At 38.1% G+C, this 26,939-nt stretch overlaps 2 protein-coding genes across 3 annotated transcripts in view; one reads left to right on the top strand and one right to left on the bottom strand.

The window, feature by feature from the left end:
* Positions 1–468: 468 nt before the first annotated feature.
* On the bottom strand, positions 469–6,307 carry SBDS (SBDS ribosome maturation factor). The gene is made up of 5 exons (XM_028521691.2): positions 5,921–6,307; positions 5,129–5,258; positions 4,321–4,521; positions 2,759–2,923; positions 469–1,217 (listed from the first exon to the last, which is right to left on the bottom strand). The coding sequence occupies exons 1-5, from the start codon at positions 6,046–6,048 to the stop codon at positions 1,089–1,091; spliced, it is 753 nt and encodes a 250-aa protein (XP_028377492.1). The 5' UTR covers positions 6,049–6,307; the 3' UTR covers positions 469–1,088.
* A 745-nt stretch (positions 6,308–7,052) lies between these two features.
* Positions 7,053–26,939, top strand: part of LOC114503588 (S-adenosyl-L-methionine-dependent tRNA 4-demethylwyosine synthase TYW1) — a 172,415-nt gene continuing 152,528 nt past the window's right edge. The window contains exons 1-7 of one of the 2 annotated variants that reach the window (XM_036020853.1): positions 7,053–7,230; positions 8,244–8,371; positions 9,072–9,221; positions 13,412–13,513; positions 15,028–15,222; positions 16,742–17,029; positions 25,510–25,632. In XM_036020853.1, the coding sequence (XP_035876746.1) occupies positions 7,227–7,230; positions 8,244–8,371; positions 9,072–9,221; positions 13,412–13,513; positions 15,028–15,222; positions 16,742–17,029; positions 25,510–25,632 (990 nt within the window). In that variant the 5' untranslated portion in view covers positions 7,053–7,226. Of the gene's footprint in view, positions 7,231–8,243; positions 8,372–9,068; positions 9,222–13,411; positions 13,514–15,027; positions 15,223–16,741; positions 17,030–25,509; positions 25,633–26,939 lie in introns of both variants that reach the window. The other variant, XM_028521249.2, reaches the window with a different exon arrangement.

The raw sequence follows: 26,939 nt of genomic DNA, 5'->3' as shown, positions 1-26,939 counted from the left end.
TTTTTTGGCACAAGAAAAAAATATTGACTTCATAATTTCAAAGATCTTTTAAAATAGGACATTTCTGGGAACTTGGATTAGCAGTAAATTCTGTTAGTAAATTAGCAGTAAATTCAGGACCTGTTCAAGTTAAGGACTCTTTCAGTTAAAAATTTGTCCACAAAATATACCTGTATGTTTGAGTGAAACCTAAATTTATATTCTAGAATCTCTCTTCTGAGGACGAGTAGATTTAAAAACACTTGCACATTTGTCCATTTAAGTGTTAATACTAAAATAAACTCAAATGCCTCTCAAATATCAGCTAAGATCTATTAGGTGTTTATCAGAACAGGCTCCATTTAAAGCATACTGTTCATACTGCCATAGTTAACCCTGCTAACCACTCTCCAACCCCACCAGGTAAGAGACAGAGGGGAAAAAAGGGAAAAAAGGGAAAAAAGCAAGCTGTGCAGAAACACAAGACACAGTTTAATAAAAATAAAGAGTGGTTTATTGATTTCATAATTTCAGCTATATTAACATATATTATAAACTTTAAGAATTAGAAATAAACTATTTTTTTTACCAAGAATAATCTAGGTTATGGCAGCATTTTTAATGAAAATTATTTAAGTCTTGCACAGCCATATCTGTTTTTCAGATAATCAGGAAGTCATCATCCCAGCTTTATATTAGGCCACGATAGAGTAACCCCTGTACACACATTGTTTTTTCACCAAATGCTCCCTTTTTGTTATATAGACATATCCTCCCCAATATTAAAATGTACAAAATTTAACTTTTTACCCACAAGAGCCGCCTCAAAAGACTTTCCCCTTGGAAAGCTACAAAGGCATGAAGACAGCAAAATGCTGCTCTGGACTTTGTATCTTGAATTTTTCATTTTTACCTATGACCCCAATTTATAAATAAAACTAAATTAACCCCACATTATAATACTTATTTAGCAACGTATTTTTATGTTTAACACAAATATGGAAAACATAAAATAGTCTGAGCAAGTATTTGGCAGACCACAGAAAGAAAACAGGACTTTGGGAAGTGAAAATGTTTTAGTGTTTCAAAGCTGAAGAGACTGATGAATGTCATTCAAATTTCTCATCTCCTTCTTCCACGTCTTTCAAATTGAGCACTTCCAAAGAACCTTTGCCCTTTGTCTCCTTTTTTATTAGCTCATCAATTTCTCTGAAGCAGCCTGGGTCAATTAGACACACCTGAAACATTTAAAACAGCTGTTTACCACATGAAGCGGAACAACACAATAGAATGAACACAGCTTCAACTTCCTCTAAGACAAACTCACAATACAGGGTCTGGCACAAATAACACCCCTGCACTGGCTTATGTGGCTCAGTGGATTGAGTGCTGGCCTGTGAACCAAAGGGTCACTGGTCTGATTCCCAGTCAGGACACAGGCCTGGGTTGTGGTCCAGGTCCCCAGTAGGGGGCGTGTGACAGGCAACCACATATTAATGTTTCTCTCCCTCTCCCTTCCCTAAAAATAAATACAATCTTAAAAAAAACACCCCTTTTTATTACAAAATCATAAGCATGTAATTCTGTAACATAACAATACCATGCTCAAGCACACCACATGGCATTTCAGGTGAAATGTTCAAATTAAAACTATAAATTATTACACTCATGTTATTACTCTACCAACCACACTCAGGCAGACATTAATTACTTCTGCAGGACCCTGTACTTTCCAGATAGCTCTACTACTACAGTTTTACAGTGTGACACAGAGGGTGATGCACAGGGCAGCAAGCGGCATTGTAGTTCAGCCTATCTGTGAGTCTGCATGGAAGTTCCTGTGACAAAGCATTAACTTTGCTGTTTAATGTTTAGACTTATCCAGATCTCTCAGCTTTCTGTAAGACAAAGCAGTTGGATTAGAAAACTATGGTACTTTTGATACCAAAACTCAGCATTAAATTTTATAGTTCAATAAAATCATCCCTTTTTATCCACACCTGAAGGAGAGAAGCTAGAAGGCCTAGAGAGAAACCACGTATGAAGTTTTGAAAGGATTGTAGAACTTCAGACTATCACATCTAAAGTGGAATGATCAACAATCCTCTAGAGCACATTTATTTCTAAAGCTGCTGCAAAGTCTAAGGACATAAATTTGCAGAAAGCTGAAAATACATTATGTCTGAAGCTATATGGTAAAGGCTCAAAGACATGGTAATTTTATTGCTTCTTTAAAATGTTCTATGGTGCCCAAGTCAGGAAGCTCAGTTGGTTAGAGCACCATCCCAACAGGCTAAGGTTGTGGGTTTGATCCCGGTCAGGGCACACTGGTCAAGAATCAAACAATGAATGCATAACTAAATAAGTAGAACAACAAATTGATGTTTCTCTCTCTCCCCCTTCCTCTCTGTAAAAAAATATGAGGCTGACCAGCATGTAGTCTTTTATTTCCTCATAATGTAAGACTCATTGTAAAATATACTCTTTCACCTAAAATCTGGGTAAGTCATTAAACATAGGGGTTAATGCCTTGTTACATGACCAACATGATTTTATCATAAATAATTTAACTAGAAAACAAAGGAACAAAAAATTTTAAGTGTTCTTAATTACAATTTAGCTCTACTTTGACCTTAACATTTTTACCTAATTCTAGGTAAAATGTTTCTGGAAATGTCTTACTGTTCTTATCTTCTAAATGTTTGTTACACATTTATGACTAGTGAATAAACTACTTTGGTAACACAGAAGCAAAGAAATAATAATACTTTAATCTTACAATTTCTAATTGCTGACCGTAGTCTTCACTTTCTATAACCTTGATCAGTGGCTTAAGCTTTTCTTTCAGCTTTTTCCCTTCATTCAATGGGAGAATGAACCGAAGTCTCATGTGAGCACGTTCTATCTTCATTTTCTCTTTTAACTGCTTTATTACTTCCAAAGCCTATCAAGACAAAATGGAAAATGTTTGCAATTTCTTTGCTGCTTCTGCTGCCTTATTTCATAAGGTATTCAAAGCAAAACCGTTTCCATCTAGCTGGATTCAGCAATGGTTTCTAGGACATGACATGAGCATAAGCAAACATTAAAAAAATAAGCAAATTGAACTTTAAGATGAAATACTTTTGTGGTTCAAAAAACTGTGAAGAAAAAAAGACAACCCACAGAATGGGGGAAAATAGTAGTAATCTAAATAGATAACTATTACTATCCAGACAATAGAAAAACTCTTACAATTCAATAATAAAGAGACAAATAACCAATTAAATAGTGGTCAAAAGATCTGAACACCAATTTCTCCAAGAGAGACAACAGGTCAATAAACACATGAAAATATGCTCAAATCATTAATCATGAGGAAAGTGCAAATGAAAACCAGAAGTTAACCCCAGGATGGCTATAATCAAAAAGGCAGGCAGTAACAAATATCATCAAAGATGTGGAGAAATTGGAATCCTCGTACATTGGTTGTGGAAATGTAAAATTATACAGCTGTTTTGGAATGACTGACAGTTCCTCCAAAGTTAAACATAAAGTTACCATATGACCTAGTAATTTCATTTCTGGGTATAGAGAAATGAAAATGTGTCCATAGAAAACCCATAATGAAATTTCATAGCATTATTCACAACAGCTGGAAAGTGGGCACAGGCCAAATGTCCATCAACTGGTGAATGAATAAATAAAATGTGGTATTTCTATACAACAGGATATTACTCAGCCATAAAATGTTAATAAATATTTGTCTACACAAACAATGTAAGTATCATAGCAAGAATGAAATACTGATACATGTTACAACATGGCTGAACCTTGAAAAGGTCACATGTTGTATGATTCCACTTGTATGAAATGTCCAGAATAGACAAATCCATAGAGATGGGGTTCCAAAGGCTTGTGAGAGGGGGTAACGAGAAGTGACTGCTAATGGGCATAGGTTTCTATTTGGGGTAATGAAAATGTTCTCAAATTAGGTAGTAGGAAAGGCTGCAAAACTGTAAATATACCAATGAATCATACACTTTCAAAGGATGACTTTTATGGTATGTGATTATGTTTCTTAAAAAATCAAAAAAGCAAACTTACAATGACTCTTTAAAAATCCAAGTTTTATCTTTAAAGGCTTGACTTTGGATAGAAAGATAAGAATCCTATGTATATTTGTGTTTAGTTAAAAAAAATTCCATTTCTCTTCTATAACGCATATCCTTTCCCTAGCCCCCCAAAATCTATCTGTCAGCTTTCAAGTAGTATCATTATTGCACACCAATTACTTTAATGATTTCTTCAGAGAAAAGTGATTTTCATGGATACTTTCTGATAACATTAAAAGCCACTAACCTGCTGTTTTGTACTCTTGTTGATTTTGACTGAATAGTGGATGTCCTTCATTGCTCTCTCGATAAGGATAACAGTGTATGGTCTCTTTGTTTCAGGGTTCACACATTTGTCAGCTACAATAGTTGCAATGTCCCTAAACATCTGCTCCAGCTGTGTCTGCCGTTCTTTATCTGATACTTGAACTTCTCCTTTAGTCAAAATCTAAAAAAAGTCCCAACATATTTAAGAAAGCAGTGTCTTTCTTACATACTATTGTTAACTGACAAGAATAAATAAGAAGAAAATTAAATTTCATCCTCCGTAGCTATTGAAATGTAGGTAATAATTTGAGCTTTGACTAAAGAATGGATTATCTTGTGCTACAGAATATCATTTATTTGGGATTAGAAGGGGAAAAGGCAATCTTATTGAAGGGTCTAAATGATGAACTACTTGAAAAGAAATTCTATTTTCAGGTATATTACTTTAAAAATACATAAGTTAACAAAGCAAGATGTAGTACAACATTGAATCTCTAGAATTTTGACAAAAAACATCTATGGTCTTTGTATGGTGACAATGGTTAATAGAGTTATTGTGATGATCACTTCATAAAAAGGTATATAAAAGTTTAATCACTGTATGTCTACTACACTTAAATTTAAAAAAATCCATGTCCTGAATTATTAAAAGTGATATTGTGCAGATCAAATTACTGCGTGTCACTGTTCACTACAAAAAACATTAATACTTAAGTTTAACACACCTCTAAGTACATACACTACAAATGGATACTAGGGTCAGTTATGCTGCAGCTGTTAAAACCCACCTGCTTACAGATTTCAGTCTGATCATCTGTTCCAAATGCACTGATGAGATCTTCCTTCTTTGCAACCTGGCCCTTAGAAACATTTACAAACACTGAGTGGGTCTGCAGAACTTCATCAAGGTCTTTTTCCCTATTGAGAACAGGAGACAAAGTTCTAAGTCAATACATGAAACTTGGAAATTCATTTATATTATTCATACAAATGACAACAACAAAGACTCCTAAAAGACCCTCGGTGCCGAGGTAACATTTTCAAAAACTCAGAACCCCAATTTGTATTCGCATTTATTCACTGGAGAAAAACGTCGTGAGGGGATATATGAAACAGTGGCGGGTGTGGGTGTGGGTCTGGCTGCTGCCACTGAATACCGATCCCTAGGTGGCAGTAGTGAAGACACTACGCACTTTGATGATACTGGGCTAAGATCTGTGATATTAGTTGCACTATAATATTTGTAAGACTAGTCTCTGTCTTTATCATTATTCTGGCAAAAGGACTATAATGATGGGGGTTTCTTGGCTGCAGCCTTTGTGGCAGTATCGAAGCAAAACAAAACCAAACTCCAAACCAACAACCCAAAACAAAACCAAACCAATTAAAAAAAAAAAACAAACCCGCTTGGTTTAGGCGCTACGCTCGGGAAAAAAGGTGATTTGTCATGCTTCCAGCTGAAAAAAGTTTTCTATTCCTTTCCCCGACGACCCCAGCTTAGCCCATTTATTCGACCACCAGAGGCCGGCCACCTGAGGTTACCAACTCCTGCCGAGGTCTGGAGAGAAAGGGTCACTCACACGCCGCTCCGCCAGCCGACGACTTTGTTTTTGTAGCAGGCGATTTCGAAACGCTTCCCAGCGCGCTTCATGCGAACCACGGCCACATTTGTTAGGCGGATCTGGTTGGTGGGAGTGAAGATGGACATTGTAGCTGCTCAGATTTTGTGTCCAACCAACAACGGCACACCTGCGCCACCGGCCTGAGAGCCACCTGCGCGTCACTGTAACGATCCGGCGCCACGCAGCACAGTCTCGGAGCAGACAGCTAAGTCGCGCGACTGACTCGGCCTAGCCGGCCGCCACCACACACTGGACTGACTTACTGCGCAGGCTTCAGGTTGTGCGAAAACCGAATCGGGAAGAGCCAGAAATAACGCCTGCGCAGTGTCGCTCTTACGACATCATTCCGTGCCGGAAAAGACAGACGCTTTTCTTTAGGTAAGGTAATTTCGTCATCGAGCTAACGAGCTCTGATTGGCTGTTGAAGCTGCTATCGGGAGACTGTCTCGAAACTCGGCGCGGGTCTCGTAGTTTCGTAGAGTTCAGGGCCACCTACATCCACCTTAACCTTTCATTACGAAAAATTTTTAACAGAGAAACAGAAGAAAAAGTGTAATGAACATTCATGTACCTATCAGCCCGTACCAATAACTATACATATTTTACTATTCTTGTTTCATTCTTTCTCCCTCATTTTTCTGTTGTAATTTAAAGCAAATCATCATAAGGTTTAGCTTTAAACACTTCGGTCTATCCTAAGGTACACCTAACACGATTGACTATAATTTCTTCATATCCTTTAAGAGCCAGTCCGTAATCAAATTTCCCCTACATAATGCCCTTTTACAGTGTGTCTCAACAGAGATACAAACGGGCTCACAGATTTCACTTGGCTGATGACGTCCTTAAACTCCTTTAACGTCATCTTCCCCCTCCCCACCCTTTTTTCCTAGGCCACTCCTGGTTTGACCCACCAGTCCCTTCCTCCTCTCCGACAACTACAGAGAGTCCGGAATCGCTCCAGCTGCCCCGCCACTAGATCTGGGCGGTGTGTGTCTTTGGGCACGCCCCCTTCCCCTCTGAGCCAATCCAAGCAGGACCAGCGAGCTCCGGCTTCCTTATCTCGAGTTCTAAGTGGTGCTCCCCTCTGAGCCAATCCCAGCGAGGCTGTGAGTGGCATGGCTGCCCCCAGTTCTGCGATCTCAGGTTGTACAGCTAATGCTGCGAGATAGTTTTGACTGCTGGTACTCAGATTAGCCGCCAGGTTTTTCAGGTCCGCGATTGTAGTCTCCTGTGGTGCCGAAGAGCCCTGGCTTTGAGGATCATGGGTAAGGGCCCCAGGCGGACAAAGTTCGTGAGGCAGGAGGGGAGAAACCGTGTTTTCTGAGACCCTCTCGGCGGAGTGGTGTTCTCGGGACCCTTCAGAGATTGTTGCACTTGTCAGCACGGGTATAGCCGAGGGCAAGGGAGGATTGATCTTTCCGTTTGACTTGGCTTTTGCTTTTTGCTTCTAACCTCAAGTAAAGGGCAGAGAAAACGGACACCCCGCTCCCCACTTTACCAATGTGTACTGAGGACCTTTCCAGGGTGGAGCATCCTCAAATGTGAACCCCACGTTTTAGGCTTCACCTTTTGAAATTGACCCCATGTTTAACATTTGAGGCCAGGTCCATCCATATCTCCCTTCAAAAAATGGAGCATGGGGACAGTTATTTAAGAACCTGTTACAAGTAGCCATGGGTCTTTAAAAATAAAATGAGAAAAAAGGGAATAGTTTTAGTGCTATTTAAAGCCTTTCTCATGGAGCAAGCATAACAGCGAAATGAAGTCATAGTTTTACACAAAGTGTTTGGACTCTGTGTTCCCTTCTCTTGCTTTCAAACGCTGCCAAATGAAGGATATATATATTCCCAACATAGAATTCCAGGTGATTGGTGTGTGTGTGTGTGTTTGAGTTAGCATTCTAATTTTATCATGTTGCCACATAATTTATTCTTAGTATTGACTTTTTGTATATTAGCCTTGTTGAGTATGCAGGTTAGGAGTTTTATTATTTTTTTATTTTTTTAAGATTTTATTTTATTTTATTTTTTTAGAGAGGGAAGGGAGGGAGAAAGAGAGAGAGAGAAACATCAATGTTGGGTTGCTGGGGGTCAGGGCCTGCAACCCAGGCATGTACCCTGGCTGGAATCGAACCTGCAACACTTTGGTTCGCAGCCGGAGCTCAATCCACTGAGCTACACCAGCCAGGGCTATTTTGTTTAATCCTTAAAGTAAGGGTGGACATCTTTGTATATGTAGCTTTAAATAAAATTACATGTATGTATCGTTTTAAATTTAGGTCCTTCTTTGGATTCATGGGACTTCTCACCTTTAATATCATTATGGATAAACAGATTTTACATATATTTGGGCTTTGCCTTTGCTATTAGCCTTTGGATTTGTTTCCAGATTGCCATCAGGAAGCAGGTAAGTGGAGTTATTTTTTTTATAGGAGAGTATTTAGGCATTAGATTTTATAGAGAGTTTAGAATGAAGATTGTCTCAGGCATTCAGAAAAATGCATAAAAGCTAAAAGGAACTTTAAATCACTTTTATATTTAGTCTCTCAACATTTTTTAATGCCTAAAAAACTTTATTCTCAGTTTTTAAAGGTTACGTTATATGGATTAAATTATTTTATTCTCACCTTTTCTTTGATGTGCTGTGGATGTCTCATTCTTAAGATGCAAGAAGATTTTGTAATGAAAAATTCAACTTTTGTAAAAAAACAAAACAACAAGTCTGTCTTACATTTTAAGGGGTAGTAGTCTCTTCCCATTGATTATGGATCAGAAAATAAGTTTCTGCTCTTACCCTACTAAAATACATTATGAATGAAATGTATAGTTTTACCTTTGAATAATACTTTTATTCATATAATACTGTAATGGGAATCATTTTGGTTTTAAGAAATGTGGGTTCTGCTTTTTTTTTTAAATTTTATTTTAATCATTGTTCAAGTACAGTTGGGTTCTGCTTTTTAAGGATCTAATTATACCAAAGGGTTAGTATTTGAGGAGTGCACCCAGAAAGATTAGGAGAGTAATAAAATGGGTCAGTATTTGTGCTATTTTTCATTCCTACTGAAGTTAGGAAAAGATTCAAACTTGATGGATTTGTGTAGTTGTTTATCTTCAAGGACAAGAACTCACAGAAGAAATCAGTTCCAAAAGCAACTCGGGATTTGATGACAAATGGTTATATCTCTCATCAAAAGAAGGAAGTTTTTGTGTCTGGAGTAAAGATTTTCTATGGTTCCCAGACTGGTACAGCCAAGGTAAGAACTTTTTTTTTTTTGACTCTTCCACCAAGGAGATATCTTCATTGATCTTAGAGAGGGAGGGAGGGAGGGAAAGAGAGAGAGAGAAAGAGAGAGGGAGAGGGGGAGAGGGAAAGAGAAAGAGAAACAATGATCTGCTGCCTCTTGTATGCCTTCCAACTGGTGATAGAACCCATAACCTAGAATGTACCCTCACTGGGAACCTCAAACCTGCAACCTTTTGGTTTATGGGACAATGCTCTAACCAACTGAGCCACACTGGCCAGCCAAGGTAAGAACTTTTTATGACACTTTTCACTGGATTTCTGATCTTTTAAGAAAATTCCTAAAAAGTGCCTTTTAGCAATGAACTAAATTGGTTCTCCCATCTTCTTTCATCTTCTTTCATCTTCTTTTTTTCCCTTTTCCAGCATCTGTTTTTCATTTCTGGGATGGTTGGTAGGTTTTATCTCTTGTGCTCAATTCCAGGTGATTTGTGGTGCCTGGTGGTCATTGTTGTGAGGTATTTTTGTTGTGAAGCTTGCTTCTGTCTAAGCAGAATGGAGAGAGTTGCAAGTCCATTATTGATGCCTGTTGCTATAGAAGTAGGGAATAGTGAAAAGTGAGTGGCAGTAGTAGTGTCCATTTTGGGGATGCTACTACTACCCATGTCTGGGTTGGAGCTTTTTTTAGCCATTGTGCTGGACTCTTGGACTCTAGTTTTGAAGAGTTTTTTGCATTAATTCTGCTAATATTTCTGCTAATAGTTCTGACAGGTAGTTCTGCCTTTCATTTTTTCTCCCTTCAGTTTTTGTGGTTCTAACTCCTGTTAGTTGGCTGTTAGAGGTTTTGGATGGTCTTCTGTGTCTCAGACCTTTTTTTTCATACTTTATGATAACTTTTTCTTTTCATTCGGTCTTCTTGGAGAAGACAGAATGCTTCTTCATTCTGTCTTCTTGTCTTCTTTAACATTAATTAATGTTAAAGCATTTTTCATGGTTGTATTTTTTAGCAACATCCATCTTTCCATTATTTGAAAAGAAAAATTTTTATTCTTTATGCTTTTATATTTCTTTGTTTAATAATTTCTAGATTGCAAATGAAAATAAATAAAAAATCATCTATTTTATTATATAATGTAATAAATGCAAATTTGCAATGTTTTTAATTTTTTTTGCATTTCAGCACATGCTAGTAATGAATGTATCTCTCAGAGACACATCCTACACTGTAATTTTTTATGACCTCCACAGGGTTAAAACACCCAAGGACTAACAATCCTGCCACCCTCTGCTAGACCACACCAGCTCAAGGAGTTACCTGGAATCCCCTCTCGCATTCCTAAAAGTACCATCCTTTGTGAAACACACATGTCAGCAGCATGATCACTCAGGCTGCTTAGCTGGTTCCTGGTTGCAGTTCAGCTCCAGATGACTCTCAACAGTCTGTGTGTGCTTGCCTGTGTGCTTGGTAGAGTCCCTCGCAGCATCGCCAGCCCTGCCTTTGCTTTGGGTGTGGGAGGGGTGCCTGGGTCCACTGGTCTCAGACACTTGGACGTGCTGCAGCTGACCAGTCTTGCCAGGGGAGGAGAAAGGCCAGGTTTCCTGGGGAGTTGAATTTTAAAGACTCAGCCCAGAAATCAGTGCATGACTGAGCACCTGGCTTTTCATCCGTGTGCACTAGTGCCCAACGTATTTGTCAGCTCTTTAGTCCTTTGACCCTTTTCTGGCCATCATTTTGTAGAAGGGGGCAGAAGTTTCCTAGCTGCACACAGGAACCCAGTGTCTATTTGCCCCAGGTGTGGGATCACCTCATTAGGCATGTGTTGTGCCTGTCTCCGCTCGCTCAGTCCTGTTGCTTTGATTATAGTTGCCCAAGGCATGTCGTGTGCAGCTGCTGTTTCGGTCTGCAGTCTTCCATGCTTCCAACAAGCCTGTCCCTTCTCTGGGGGAGTGTTGACTCTTGAGGGTTTCTGCCCTGCTCCCCAGTGATCTGGCCAGACCCCTCTGTTACAATATGGTCTTTGCTGCAGTTGCTTAACTCCACTGATGCAGTGTGGAAGTGGCCATAGACTAGAGGCATCAAACTCATTTTCACCAGGGGCCACATCAGCCTCACGGTTGCCTTCAAAAGGCCGAATATCATTTTAGTACTGTGTAAATGTAAGTACTCCTTAACAATTAAGCTAGAACTCGGCTGCCGCCAAGTAGAAAGAAGGTACTGGGTGGGATAAAACAAGGTGGGGGGCCGGATTTGGCTCATGGGCCTTGTATTTGCCACCTGTGCCATAGACAGTGTGTCACTAAATGGACATGACTATATTCCAGTGACCTTTACTTATACAAACAAATTGAGGACTGGATTTGGCCTGTGAGCCTTTGTTTGCCAACTCCTGTATTAGATGATGGGCTCTAAATTTATGTTTTTGATCTGAATCACTCCTCAACTCCAGAATCATATCCAATTGCCTGTCATAGATCTTCATGTGGATGTCTAATAGACACCTCAAAATTAATGTGCTCATAACTGAACTCTGATTTTCTGCTCAAACCCATTCCATTTATAATTGTTCTTATTTTAGTAAATGGCAACTTCATTCTTCCAGTTGCCTTGTATAAAAATATGCCTTTGACTTCTTTTCTTACTACCCACATCCAGTCTGTCAGCAAATACTCTTTTTTCTACATACAGAACAGACCCAGATTCCAGTCACTTCTCACCATACTCACTACTGCATCCTGGTCCAAGCCACCCTCCTATTTTGTCTGGATTACTACAGTCATCTCACCATTGGTCTTCATTCAGCACTGCCCTGCTCCTTCTGCAATTTCAGTGTATTCCCAACTCAGCAAAACCTCATACAGATTTCATTATGTAGGCACAATTGATTAAATTATTGGCCAATGATGCTTGAACCCACTGAGAGAAAGGATGCTCAAAGTTCTACACCTGTAATCACCTGGTTGGATTTCTGGCAACCAGCCCTATCCAGACCTAGGGCTCATCCCTCCTGGAGTCATTTCATTAGCATATCAAAGACAGTAAGTTCTGAGGGTTTAGGATTTTGAGAACTGGAGACAAAGGCCAAATATTTATTCTTTATTATACACTCCTGTCCTGGCCCTCTCTATGTAAAATAACAACTCTTCCTCATATCTTCAGTATTGTATTTTCCCCTTATCCTGATTTATTTTCTTCTATAGCACTATTTACCATCTGATATACTGTTTATTTTCTCATTTCTAGGTTATTTTCTCTTTGTCCATCAGAATATAAGCTCCTTGAGGGCAGGGACTTTGTTCTTGTACATTGTTGTGTATTAGTGCCCAGAGCTCAGACTGGCATAGGAGATGCCCAGTAAATGAATACATGCTTGGCAGGCTTTGCTAAACACGAAAGAGGAGGGCGTTTTCCTGGGGTGCCAACATCTGGGATGAAGTTGTATCCTTCCCCAGACATTTGGTCCATTTTGTCTGAGATCTAGAGGTGTGTCGCCTGGGAATAAAGGGTGAATGCTGCTCAAGCTCTGTGCACCCTTCTGTGCTTGTTGGCTCTTCTCTTCCCCTGGTTTCCTCCCATTTCTGTGGTAGTGAACTCTCCCCTAGGACTTTCTCCTATCTGTCATCTTGCCTGTTTGCTTTCTATCTTCCAGAAATGTGTTCACATTTCTCATATTTTCCATTCTCTTCTCTCTTCAGTATTTTTTGTATGCCTCTGTGTCTCTTCTGGTGGGGCAAAGCAGCTGGAATGTCTAAAAGCCAATTTAGATTTACTATATATACTTTGAGAAAAACGTTGAATGATTGATCTCTATAAAGATGCTTGAGAAAATGGTAAAAGTGCAAATAGTATTTGTGTGTATATGCTTTTAAGAAAGATTTTATTTATTTTTAGAGAGGAGAAGAGAGGGAGAAAGTAGGAGGGAAACATTGATTGGTTGCCTCTCGTACATGCCTTGACCAGGGATCGAACCTGCGCAACCTAGGCATGTGTCCTCACTGGGAATTGAACTGACGACCTGTTGCTTTGCGGGATGACTCTCAACCAACTAAACCATAGAGGTCTGGGCAGTATTTGTGTTTCTGATGACAAATGTCAGTCAGTGGAAAAATTTTTCATGAGAAATGCCTCATTCCCTTGCCAACAGGTATAAATGACAGTATTCTGCTTATTTGGCTTATTGAAGATTGATTTTCTTTTCTTATTAGAAATTTGCAGCAGTTCTTGCCGAAGCTGTTACTTCCCTAGATCTGCCTGTGGCAATTATTAATCTGAAAGACTATGATCCAGATGATAATCTAGTAGAAGAGGTTGGTAATTGTCTTATTTTCTCTTTAATCAAAATTCGTATTTAATTGACCGCTTGTGTTCTGGGATAAATAGAATCTTCAGAGTAAATTTCATTTTCATGCTCAGAGATTTCAGTTGGTTCAGTTTCCAGTGGCCATCAGAGGTGTGGAATGTGTGGTGTGGTACACTGATTATCAGTCGGTGTGGAGTCTGTCCCTTTGGTGTGTTAGACTCCTGGGGTGGGGGAGCCGAGTGGTTTGAAGTTCCCAACACCCTCCTGCCTTGAATCTCACAATCAAAGGAGGATTGTTATTGATGGCAGTGTGCTGTGTGTGTGAACCATGTGTAAGCCTACTGAAAGGTTGGGAGCCACTTGGGTAGCAGAAGTATGGGTTTTGGAGTTAGAGAAACCTCTTATTAGTTGTGTGACCTTCCTATATTAGTTAATATCTATGAGAGTTTAATTTCTTGATCTGAGAATTGCCCGTCCACTTCCTCTAGTTCTACCTATTTAGAGAAGTTTACTTTATAGTAGTTGTTCTCAAAGTGTGGCCCTTGAACAAGCAGTATCAGCATCTCCTGGGGACTTGTTAGAAATGCAGATTCTTAGGTCCTAGCCCAGCCCCGCTGACCCAGTGTGTGGATGGGTTTTAACAAGTGCCCCAGGTGATTCTGAGGCAGCTAGAGTTGGAGAAGCACTTAGAGTGTGAATGGACAAACCTTTTTTATAAAGAGCCAGATACTAAATATATTCAGCTTTGTGGGCCATGCAGCTACAGTTCTGCCTTTGAGGCAAAAAACAGCCATAGACAGTATGTAAACAAGTGAGTGTGGCTGTTCCAATAACACTTGATTGACAAAAACAGGTAGGAAGCTGGATTGGGCCTGTAGGCTGCAGGTTTGCTAGCCCCTTTTAGTGTATAAACTTCTAATTGTCCATCTTTTTCTCCCCCAAGAAAACACTAGTGCAAATGAGTCAGCTTGGATGTGCTCTAAATTATTTGTGAAAAATTATTAGTAAATTTTGATATTTAACAATTAGCAAGGGATTACTTACAACTTACCTCCTGACTTGGGACTGTTAAAAAATACATTCAGGCAGATGAAATACTATGACTAACAGACTGAAGATGTATTTTGTTTCCCCTGGTAGACGATAGTGCTAAGTTAAAACTTTATGTTTTAAAAGTTTTATTGCTTTAATTTTTTAGGTAATGTTTTAGAGACCTTTCTGTATTTTTTTCCTGACTAACTTGCATTTTGTTTCCAGTATGACAAATTGGAGATGATAGGAACTGGTGGTCTGAGAAACGGAATGGGGTAGATGGTGGAGGGCACTGGGAGGTGTACTGGCAAGGGACTGGGTTTTCTCCTCTGTGCAAGGGGTTCTTGCTGTGTTTTCTTTCACTTTTGAAAAAGATGAATGTTTATGAAAGCACTCTTTGTCCTTAGAAATTAGTATAATAGGAATGTCAACATTAAAACAAAGTTTTCCTTTTGAATATTTTTCTGAAATAATTGCTTTCTTGGTTAGGTTACTAGTAAAAGTGTTTGTGCCTTCCTGGTTGCTACATACACTGATGGTCGACCGACCGAGAGCACAGAGTGGTTCTGCAAATGGTTAGAGGAAGCAGCCAGTGATTTTCGGTTTGGCAAAACTTACCTGAAGGGTATGAAATATGCGGTGTTTGGCCTTGGAAATTCTGTCTATGTGGGCCACTTCAACAAGGTAAGTATAAGGTAGATGTATGTTGAATTATAGGGATAAATTATTATTTTTTTTTCTTAAGATTTTATTTATTTATTTTTAGAGAGGGAAGGGAGGGAGATAGAGAGAGAGAGAAACATCAGTGTGCGGTTGCTGGGGATCATGGCCTGCAACCCAGGCATGTACCCTGACTGGGAATCGAACCTGCGACACTTTGGTTCGCAGCCCGTGCTCAATCCATTGAGCTATGCCAGCCAGGGCTAGGGATAAATTATCTTAATAAAAACATTAACACATATACATAGACATATATATGTGTATGTGAAATAATCTATAACCTTTGGTACTTAATAATCAACTGACTGTGTTATTCTTTGTAGCTGGGAATTGCTACACATATATATCCAATCTCGGTGTATAGTATAGGCTGTCAGTAAATTTTTTGAATTAAATAAAATGCCTCCTCTTGTCTAGTGTCTTAGGGGCCTGATTTCATAGGCTTTGAGTTCAGCCTTCTGTCCCCAGGCAGGACCTTACGGATGGAAAATCGCTGATTCTTTGGACTTCTTCAGCTGCCTGGTCTGTTGCTGAATAATCTTTATCGCCCAAGCCAACTCTTAATACAGTTGAACCTGTTGTCTTTTAATCATTAATTTTTAAAGGGCAATAGAAGAAAAATAATCACTGCCATTTATGTAATAAAACATTTATGGTTTTCCTGGATTTTTTTTTCTAAATCAAATCAACTTCGCTACTTTTCTTTTGCATTCTATTCTCTATGCTTTAAAAAATAAAAAATTAGAGACTTCTCAGTTCCTTAGTGGTTCTAAAAAGTTACTAGAACTTTTGCATGTGTAACTTTCCCCAGATATGGGCCCAGCCTTTCTCACCTGTCTTTGGTAGAATGTGAGGAAAGATGAAAGTGGAGATCTTTTTTAAACTTGCTTTCATTCAATTGTTACATCAAAATGTATATTTTCCCCTATATTTTCAAAGGAATTAGACAAAGACTGGTAAAATTTTGATATGTAAATATTTTGCTTAATGCCTTGCCACTCAGGAAGTCTGTTAAGCTTTTTGACTCTTAACTGTGCTTCTGGAAAACCCCTGCTCCCCAGGTTCGTCAGTTCATATTGCAATAAAATAAATTTCTGAGTTTATGAAATTATGAGTCTTGCCAAGTGGACACCATGTTCATTTTGTAGTGAATGGGCTTTGGCCCTAGAGGCTTTGTTACATTTTGTTTTGATAATGAGTTATTTTATTCTGACATTATTTAGAATAGTGGTTTTCAAATTCTTTTCAAGGCATCTTATTTTTAGTTTAATAAAACAGCTTGCCTGTCTTTTTGTTGAAAAACCTTTTGCAGAATCTTATCATCATCTGTCCACTGCAGCCCTTGTGGGTTGTGGCTGGGACAGGAGGGGTGGAAGCCCTTTTGGCTAAGCAGGGGTCCCACAGGAACTTAAGGCTTTCGCAGAGCAGTCTACAAACCTGTGCTTTAGATTGTGTTTCTAGCTCATCTATCTCTTTCTCGCAGGTTGGCAAGAATGTTGATAAGTGGCTGTGGACGCTTGGTGCTCATCGTGTGATGACTCGAGGGGAAGGTGACTGCAATGTTGTTAACAGCAAACATGGCAGCATTGAGGCCGACTTCAGAGCTTGGAAGACCAAGTTTGTCTTTCAGCTTCAGGTGCTTCTTAAAGGAGAGAAGAAATCCTGTGATGGCAATTGCAAGAAAGGCAAATGTGAATCTCATCAGCATGGCTCAGAGGAGGTGGAGCCAGGGTCTCATACTCAGGACGGATTGCGTCAGAGAGACACTGAGGTGTGTAGCCTGTGTGCCCATGTCTCTCTGCTTTCTTCTTGTGTTTGGAGACGCTGTACCTTACCTCTGCCCTGAGAAACTATTTCATTGGCTTCTGGTTAGAAGGAAGATCTGAAACTCATGGAGGGGGGTGTTTTAGAGAGTGCAGCCTTAGGAGCTAAGCCATGTTGTACTGGATGCTCTCCTGTATCTCTTCTGTAATCATTGCATTGCTAGAGTCACATAGATTTCTACCACAGTTTCCAGGTTAGGAAACAGGCCTGGAGATGTTAAATTTGTCTCGGACTGAACTCATAATCTCTCTCTCTTTTTTTTAAATCACCAAACCATGTATTCCTCCTTGCCTTTCTTATTTAATGACTATTAATCACTCTAACTTAAAGGCTGCAAGGCATCCTAGATTCATTTCTTTCATCCTCATATTCTAAACATTTCTCTTCTTTCCCCAGATGCCCCAGAGTTCCTTTGAAGCTCTTATTACCAGGCTGTATCACAGCTGTGTGCCTTGGCCACCTGGTCCCTTGTCTCATTCAGGAACAGTTTGCATTCTACCCCTCCACCCTTATTCCTGTCGTTAGTCTTTTTGACTAAGTATCCATGTCAGTGGTTTATCTGACACCCTGGCCTGCCAGTTTCCTGGCCTCTAAACCTCCAGTAACCATTTTGTTCTCTGACTGTGGCCTCTCACTTCCATGGCCACCTCTGAAATTTCATGTTCTTGTGACCCAGACTCTGACCTCTTTCTGGTGCTTCTACTTTAAAATCCTTTTGATCCTACACCTTTCTCATTGGATAGTGAAAGCTGCTTATTTCACTTCTATCCTTATCTTACCTTGTTTAGATTTTATACTTATTCTTTTCTAAACATCTTTGATTGCCTTGCCTTCCACTCCATTTTACAACCCAATTGGCTGAACTCCAAGCCAGGTTGAAACCTGCCATCTGCCTTCTCCATTGCCAGCTGCTTGCTGTTTGACCGCAGATTCATGATCACAGATTCAAGTGTGAATTCAGAACTTCCCAACATTCTCTTGTAAGTTCCCTTTCTCACTCTCCAAGATGACTGTTTAATACTCTCTTTCTCCTTGCCTCTTTCTGCAGCTCTCATATGAAACCATATGGGAAGAATTCTCTTACAGCCCCTGCCCCATCTGCAAACCTTCGCATCTTTTTTGCCCCAGAAGGCCAGTGTCTGGTTCTGTCAAAGACCACTTTCTGTGCCTGCTCTGGAAACAAGGACTTTGGTTCCCTTGTTTACCACATCTCTCACTCCTGCCTTGTTAATCTTTCCTCCCTGCTAGATGGTTCCCAGGAATATATTAACATGCTCTGGAGTCACCTGTATTTAAACAACACAAAAAGCAAGTAAAAACCAAAGCTTTCCTTTGTTCTGTCTTTCAGCTGCTGTTTCATTTTTTATTCTCTTTTTCTAGCTAGTCTTTTTGCTTGCATTTGCTTATTTTTCTCTCCAATTTGCTTTTAATATTAAAAAACTTTTTAAAATACTGAGGTAAAATTCATGTAACAAAGTTAACATTTTAAAGTATATAGTCCAGGCTTATTTAAAACATTCACAATTTTGTGCAACCATTGCTTATGTTAAGTTCCAGTTCCTTTTCATCGTCTCAGGAGAGAACCATGAAGCAGTCACTCTCCCCCCTTTCCCCCGTCCCTGACAGCCTCCAGTTCGCTTCCCGTCTCTGTGGACGTACTCATTCGGCATATTTCACACAAGTGGAATTGTGCCTGTTTTTGTCTGGCTTCTTTAAGCACAAAGTTTTGGAGAAGTCATCCATGTTGTACATGTGTCGGTTCTTTATTCCTTTTTATGGCTGAATAATATTCCATGGTGTGGCTATATCACATTTTGTTGATCCATTTATATGTTGATGGACATTTTAGTTATTTCTACCTTTTTGGCTGTTGTGAATAGTGCTGCTGTGACAATCATGTACAAGTATTTGTTTGAATAACTTTTCAGTTCTTTTGTGTATATACCTAGGAGTGGAATTGCTGGGCCATGTGGTGGTTCTGTGTTTAGCTTTTTGAAGAGCCACCAGTTTTCTTCAGTGACTGCACCATTTTGCAATTCTAGCAGCAAAGTACAGGACTTTAAATTTCTTCACTTCCTTGTCAACACTTCTTATTTTCTGTTTTGTTTTGTTTTTATTATAGTCATCCTGGTGAGTGTGAAGTAGTGTCTCCTTGTGGTTTTTATTTGCATTTACGACATCAGTAGCCTCTAATGGGGGCCTCTAATGGGGGCCTCTAATGGCTACTGATGTCGAACATCTGTCTTTTTGTATGTTTATTGCCAGTTGTATTTCTTCTCTGGAGAAATGTGTATTCAAGTTCTTTGCCATTTTTAATTGGGTTCTTTGTCTCTTGGTTGTTAACTGCTAAGAGTTCTTTATTACATTTTAGATAGTAGACCTTTATCAGATATATAATTTTCCCCAATATAGGTTTTTTTTCACTTTTTTGTCATGTCCTTTGGCACACTAAAGTTTTAAATTTCTGTGAAGTCTAATTTATCTGTTTTCTTTTGTTGCTCATGTTGTTAGAGTAATGAAGATAAATTCATTGCTAAATGCAAGGTAATAAAAATTTAATCCTGTGTTTTCTTCTAAGAATTTTATAGATTTTGTTTGTATATTTAGGTCTTTGATCCATTTTAAGTTAGTTTTTGTGCATGGTGAAGGGTCCAATTTTATTCTTTGACATGTGTGTCCAGTTGTCCCAGCACTGTTTGTCGAAGAGACTGTTCTTTTCCCATTGAATGTACTCAGCACCATTGTCAAAAGTCCATTGTCCATAGATGTGTGGATTTCTGGATTCTAAATTCTCTTTCAGTGATCTATCAAGCCTGTCCTTGTGCCAGTACCACACTGCAGATTTGTAGTTAAGTTTTGAAATCAGGAGTTCTCCAACTTTGTTCTTTTCTGATATTGTTTTGGCTATTTGGAATCTCTTGCAATTCCATGTGAATTTGAGGAGTGGTTTTTCCATTTCTGCAAAACACATCATTGGGATTTTGATAGGGCTTGCAGAGTCTCTGAATGGCTTTGGATAATATTGTCATCTTAGCAATATAAAGTCTTCCAACCTGTGAACATGGGATGTCTCCTTTTATTTAGGTGTTCTTGAATTTCAGCAATATTTTGAGTTTTCAGTGTCCAAGTATTTCTCTTCGGTTAAATTTTTTCTTAGGTATTTTATTTCTTTACATGCTATTGAATTCTAATGTGGTCAGAGAATATACTTTGGATGATTTTTCTTTCAAAATTTGTTGAGACTTGGGGCCTAACATATAGCCTGTCCTGGAGAGTATTTCCTGAGCACTTGAGAAGAATGTATAATCTTTTTTTGGGTGAGATGTTCTGAATAAGTTAGATTTAATGGGATTATAGTGTTGTTGAAGTCCTGTGTTTCCTTATTGATCTATCCAATTGTTGTGTTTATTGAAAGTGGGATATTGAAGTTTCCAACTGTTAATGTAGAATTGTCTTTTTCTTTCTTTAGTTCTGTCATTTTTTTGCTTCATGTTTTCTTGGTCGTGTTAGGTGCATATATGTTTATAATTGTTAAATCTTCTTGATATGTTAATATCCTTTGTCTCGTAACAATTTTGACTTAAACTCTTATTTTATCTGATACTAGTATAGTTACACCTATTCTCTTTGGGTTACTATTTGCATGGAATAGCTTTTTCTCTTTTTTTCTTCTATTATGTCTCTTGTAGATAGCATAGAGTTGGTTTCTGTTTTTCTTTTTCTTTTTAAATTCATTTTACCTGTCTCTGCCTTTTTATTGAAGAGTTTAATCCATTTTCATTTACAATTACTGATAAGGATGTACTTTTGTTATTTTATTTTGCTTTTTATATATCGTACATCTTTTCCTCAATTTCTTTGTTACTGCCACCTTTTGTGTTTTATTGATTTTTTTCCTGGTATACCATTTTGATTCCTTTCTCATTTCTGTTTCTGTACATTTTAAAGTTACTTTTTAGAATAGTAATTTCTTGGTATCTGCAGGGGATTGGTTCCAGGACCTTCTTCAAAAACCAAAATCTGTGGGTGCTGAAGTCTTTTATATAAAATAGTGTAGTATTTGCATGTAACCTCTGCACATCCTCCTGCATACTTAAAATCTTCTCTAGATTACGTATAATACCTAATACAATATAAATTCTATGTAAATAGTTTACATATTGTTTAGGGAATAATGACAAAAAAAAGTTTGTATGTATTTAGTACAGATGAACCACTGTAGGCCTAACTACATGTCAGCAACAATGTAACATTTTTTTTCAAATATTTTTGATCCATGGATGTGGAACCTCTAGATGCAGAGGACTGTTGCTAGTCCAGGGATTGCCATTAAATACTCTATTTGAATTAGTACCTCCTTACTAAACAAAAACTGCTCCTATTCAGCTCTGACTCTTTCCCTCTATGTTGTTGTTACCAATTACAACTTTATACCTTGTGTGATCATTAGCATGGATTTATGGTGAATTGTCTTATGTACTTGGCTTTTAAGTCAAATAGATAAAAAAAGTTATAAACCCCAAATGCAATAATATTGGTTTTGTATTTACCTATGCAGCTACCTTTACCACTGTTTTTTCTTTTTGTAGCTTTGAGTCATTATCAGATGATTATTTCTCTCATGCAGGTCTTCTGTAAATGAACTCCTTCAGTTTCATTTATTTCCATTTCTCTTATAATTTTGAAGGATGGATTTACTGGATATAGAATCCTTGGTTTACAGGTTTCTTTTTTTTCTTTCACTGGTTTAAATATGCCTTTCCTTTGTCTTCTGGCCTCTTGAGGTTCCTGATGAGAAATTGGCTATTAACCCTATCTTTTCTGAGGACCCCCTTGTATGTCAAGAGTTGCTTCTCTCTTTATTATTGTCTTGACAGTTTATAATATGTCTCAGTTTGGTTCTCTGTGTTTATCTTACTTTAAGTTTCTTAAAATTCTTGAATGTGTTGATTCATATATTTTTATCAATTTGGAAAGTGTTTAGTCAGTGTTTCTTCAAATATTATTCCTGCTCTTTCTCTTCTGTCCTTCTGAGACTCTCCTTTTGTGATTGTTGGCACATTTGAAGGTGTCCTGTAAGTCTTTTAGGCTCTGTTCATTTTTTAGAATGGCTAATTTCAACTGATCTGTCCTCATGTTTGCTAATTTTTTTGCTGCTGCATTCTGCTATTGAAACCCTCTAGTGAAAATTTCAGTTTAGCGATTACACTTTTCAGCTCAAGAACTTGCGTTTCCTTTTTATAATTTTTATCTCCATGTTGATATTCCCTATTTGTTGAGACATTGTTTTCCTGGTTACCTTCAGCTCTTTGTCCATGGTTTTCTTTAGCTCTCTGAGCACATCTGAGACAGTCAACTCAAAGTCTTTACTAGTAAGTCCAGTGTGTGAGTTTCCTCAGGGACAGTTTCTGGTAACTTCTCCTGAGTAGGCCATCTGTTTTGTTTCTTTGCATGCTTCGTGATTTTTTTTTTCAAAACTGCACATTTTTAATCTTATAATGTATTAACTTTGAAAATCAGATTTCCCCCCCTTTTCAGAGTTCATTTTTGTAGTCTGCTGTGAGTTGTAATTGTTCGTTTAGTGACTTTTTAAAACTGTTTTTGTAGACTGTATCTGTTGTCATGTGTGTTTCTGAAGTCTGTTTCTTTAGCTTGTGTTCATTCAGCTAGAATTTTGACATGCCTTTTAAAAGTTTTCTTAAAAAGCTTTTTAAAAAAGCTTTTCTTTTTCCTAATTCATTGTTTACTTGGTTGTTGTAAACCTGTGACTAATTCCCAGAATTCTGACAAAGTTGAATTGGTTGTTTTTTCCTTAATTTTTAGGTGTTTCTGTGGGGGAATAGGCCCTTGGAGTTACATACTCTGCCATTTTTGCTGATACCACCATTATCCTTAACATTAAAAAAATTTAAGTTAAAACATTTTTAGAATTAAAAGTACATTTAAAACCACAAAAAGTACTTCTAGGCTTATAATTAAAAATTGCACTTCCTTGCCTCATTCTAATTCTTATTTCCCCGTCAACCAGTTTTAATTCTTTTAGCTTTTTCATAAGACATTTACCTCTATATTTCTAAATAATAGGTAGTTCCTGCTATTTCTTGATTTTTTTTTTTTTAATTTGAAAATCATACACACAGAGTATCACTTCCCTTTCATTTTCTTGCATAGTTGTATCACACTTTTTGGTTACACCATTAATCATTGTATCATCATTGTGATTGTGTATATATTCACATCTATCAATTATAATACTACATTTTCATTCTTATGCATTTATTTCCCTTAGTGCTGTATCTGCTTTGATTTTTCTATAATCATCAACTTCATTATAAAACTCTTAACACAATCGAAAATTGTTTTTAACATTGTGTAGTTTTTATTGATTCCTTGGAGGCTGTCCTGAGTCTCCTGCCCCACATTGGCATGTCTGCCCTCCAAGCCTCAGTGAAGCTGAAGTCTGTGTCTTCACCCACTGTGATGTACAGCATTACTGTCACCAGCTTCCTGGGTTGCATTCTGGAATCTGGGATTTCATATCTTCCTATTTCTTGATTGACTCTTGTTTTTTGGAGCACATTCTCTGAGAAAGGGTGTTTTGGATGTGAATTTTCAGATTCGTTATACCTGCATGTCTTTATCCTACCTTCACAGTTGCATAATGCTTCAGCTGAGTATAGAATTCTAGGTGGGAGTAACTTTCTTTCAGAAATTGAATGCATCGATCCATTGGCTTTTAGTTAAGTGTTGCTGTTTGGAGCCCCAGTTTACTTTGGTCTTGAATTTTTGTTATATAATTCTCCACTCCTCCCACAAACCTTCAAACTTCCAAATATAGTCCCTCTAACCATCCATATTTTGCTTACCTCCTTCCCCCCAATTTTTTGCCTATCTTTCTCACTTTCATCTTCTTGAACAGGATATTTATTTGTATTTTAGCTTCACACCAAGCTCGCAACCTTGTGGGATACCAGGTGTGGGTCGCTTCTGCTTTGACTCTTCTCTTCTGTGTTAGACTTTCCTCCTAGTGTCTTTGGTGTCCTCCCCTTGACTTTACCTGCTTTGCTCTCATCCGGTACAGCTGTCAGAATAGGTTCTTCAGAATTCAGCAGATACTCTTAGCTCCATTTCTGACTTACCTTTTAAGAATCTATTTGTAGTTTATACCTGTTCTCATTTGAATCCTTACATTTTTGCCAAACCAGTGATACATTTAAGACTATGCATTAAAAATATTACTGAATTTTATTTATTTTCTTCAAGAGAGTTGTTTAATGTAATCCACGCTATAGCTGTGAGCAGAAGTCCCAGTTAACTCTCACCCACTCAGTTTGGCTCTCTACTCCACTGATGCTGCCCTTTTATAGGTCTGAGGGACTTCACATTGTCAAGCCTCTCGGATATTTCTCTGTCTTTATATTACTTGACCTCTGAACAGCGTTGGGCATTGCTGACTTCTTTGTAGCACTCTCTTCACTTGACTTTCATGACATCATTCTTACGATTTTCTTTCGTTTTTACCTGGAATCTTTTTCCTTTATTAACCTTTATGTGTTGGAATCATTAAAGGTTCAGTGCTCAGTTCTGTTCTTTGTTGATATTTTCTTCCTGGATGATCTTGGATAGTTTTATGGCTTTACATACTCTCTAGATGCTAGTCATTCCTAGGTTTTTATTTTTAGGTCTAAGGTCTACCCTTAATTGTGTTCTTATATCCAGGGTCTGACACAGATAACTCCCCTTTTTTATTACAAAATCATAAGTGTGTAATTCTGTAACATAACAATATAGCACCATATGATATTTTAGGTAAAATGTTCAAATTAAAACTATAAATTATTACACCCATGTTATTACCCTACCAACCACACTCAAGCAGGCATTATTTCTGCTGGACCTTGTATATAAGTTTTTAATATCTTTAAGTGGATGTTGAATGCATCTCATATTTCACAAATGCAAGATGGAGCTCTTCATTTCCACTTTCCCAGTCTATTTCTCCCCAAGTCTTTCTCGTCTTAGTAAACACCACTACCAAGGAATGTAAGAGTCATACTTGATTTCTTTGTTTTCTTCATTCCTGCACTAATTTCTCACTCAGGCTCGTTGGTCCTTTGTCTAAAAGAGTGGTCAGGAAACTATTTCTCTAAAGGCCCAGCTTGTAAATATTTTCAGCTTTGTGGGGCATGTGGCTTCTGTTGCAACTATCAGTTCTGCCATTGTACCAAAAAAATGGCCATAGATAATATGTAAACGATGGGCGCCATCCGATTTGACCCCAGGCTGGTCAGATTTGGCCTGTGGGTGTATTTTGCTGATCTCTAGCCAAAATTATTTGATACCCACCCAGTGACCTCATAACTGGGGAGGGGGGATTAGATGGTTTCCTACTTTGAACATTGTGTTTCTAAAGTATTGATGTTCCAGGAGGAGGAGCCCTGTGAGAGTTCCAGTGGGGAGGAGTCTGGTACCGAGGACCACCAGAGTCTAACATCTGTTGTTGATGTGGAGGACCTTGGCAAAATTATGAGTCATGTGAAGAAAGAAAAGGTACTGTAATTTCAGGAAATAGTAAACTTGTATCCTGCAGTGGGCTGACATCTAGCACTCTTTATTGGTGTGTAGTCCATCTGAGCTCATAGTTAGACAGTTTTATTTATTTGCCTCCTGTCTTGAGAGTTTTATACGTTTTTGCTATTTTTATATGAGCATTGTGAAAGTCTTCCTTCTCAGCCCTGTGAAAATGAGCTTGTAGTAGGATAGGCAAATATTTTAGGACAAGAACTGAGGAAAGGCTAGATGGTAGGAGGGACTTAATTTGTTCTGTAGCTGAAGATGACAGCATGATAAGATCCATTTGTGTTAGATTTCAAGTGGAGCTTGTGTGTAACATTGCTGCCCTGTCTTCCAGACTGAGTGGTGTTGGGCTGAGGGACGATGGCAGCTAGGTGTGTAGATACTGAGCTCAGTGTGGGTGGAGACCCTAATAATCTAGGAGATGTTAGGCTGAGTCACCATTGTCTCAGTGACTAAATAAATGTGAGAGTGTACAGTGCGGTGGGATTTTTGTGCAGATTCCAGTGATCTAAAATTGAAATAACATAATATATACAATTATATAAGAAGGTAAAATCTCTATTTGTGTGTGAGTTTTGGGAAATAAAAATATTCTAAACTAAAAATATATCAAGTGCATAAATCTTAGGAACAAAATAAATACAACTATAGAAAAGTCCAAGAAAATCAATTATAAAATTAACACAAACTCAAATGAAAAGATTCAGTAAGGTTGCAGGATATTATACTGTAACAAGTCAAAAAGCTTTTGTATTTCCAAACAATAACCAGTTAGAAGCTGTCATGGAAGAAAAGATCTCATTTACAATAGTCACATAAAAAAGAAATAACTATATAGAAAGGCATTCAAAAAGCAATACCCTAAATCTGTGTGAAGAAAACTTTAAAATATTTTTGAAAGATATAACAGTGTCTTGGACAAATGGAAAGAAATCCTTGTTTTTAGATACAGGGACTCAGCATCGCAAACATGTCAGTTATTTTAAGTTAAAACATAAATTTGATGCATTCCAATAAAAAGTCCAGTGAGGTGTTCTCTGGTGTTAGACTGGTTGGTTCCTGTGAAAAAATAAACATGCAAGGATAGCTAGGAAGACCTTGTGGCAAAAGTAGTAACGAGAAAGACTGGCTCTATCAGATATTGAATCTTATTACAAGGCATCTGTAATTAAAACTGTATTGGCTTCTGATGAGACAGACAGGCCATTATAACAGAATGAAATCCTAGGAGTAGACCCAGCTGTATATGGGAATTTCACATATGATAAAGGTGGCATCTC

Source organism: Phyllostomus discolor, chromosome 3 (genome assembly GCF_004126475.2).
Source record: "Phyllostomus discolor isolate MPI-MPIP mPhyDis1 chromosome 3, mPhyDis1.pri.v3, whole genome shotgun sequence".
In the NCBI taxonomy this organism is placed as follows: domain Eukaryota; kingdom Metazoa; phylum Chordata; class Mammalia; order Chiroptera; family Phyllostomidae; genus Phyllostomus; species Phyllostomus discolor.
This window is presented reverse-complemented; position numbering and strand designations above follow the sequence as displayed.

Bases quoted from the DNA above. Each gene is read 5' to 3' on its own strand.
- SBDS (XM_028521691.2), bottom strand. From the start codon at position 6,048: ATGTCCATCTTCACTCCCACCAACCAGATCCGCCTAACAAATGTGGCC. The intron at 4,522-5,128 runs GTGGGTTTTAAC...GACTTTTTTTAG, and splicing joins AGACTGAAATCTGTAAGCAG to ATTTTGACTAAAGGAGAAGT. The intron at 1,218-2,758 runs GTAAGATTAAAG...TAAATGTTTCAG, and splicing joins ACGGTCAGCAATTAGAAATT to GTGTGTCTAATTGACCCAGG.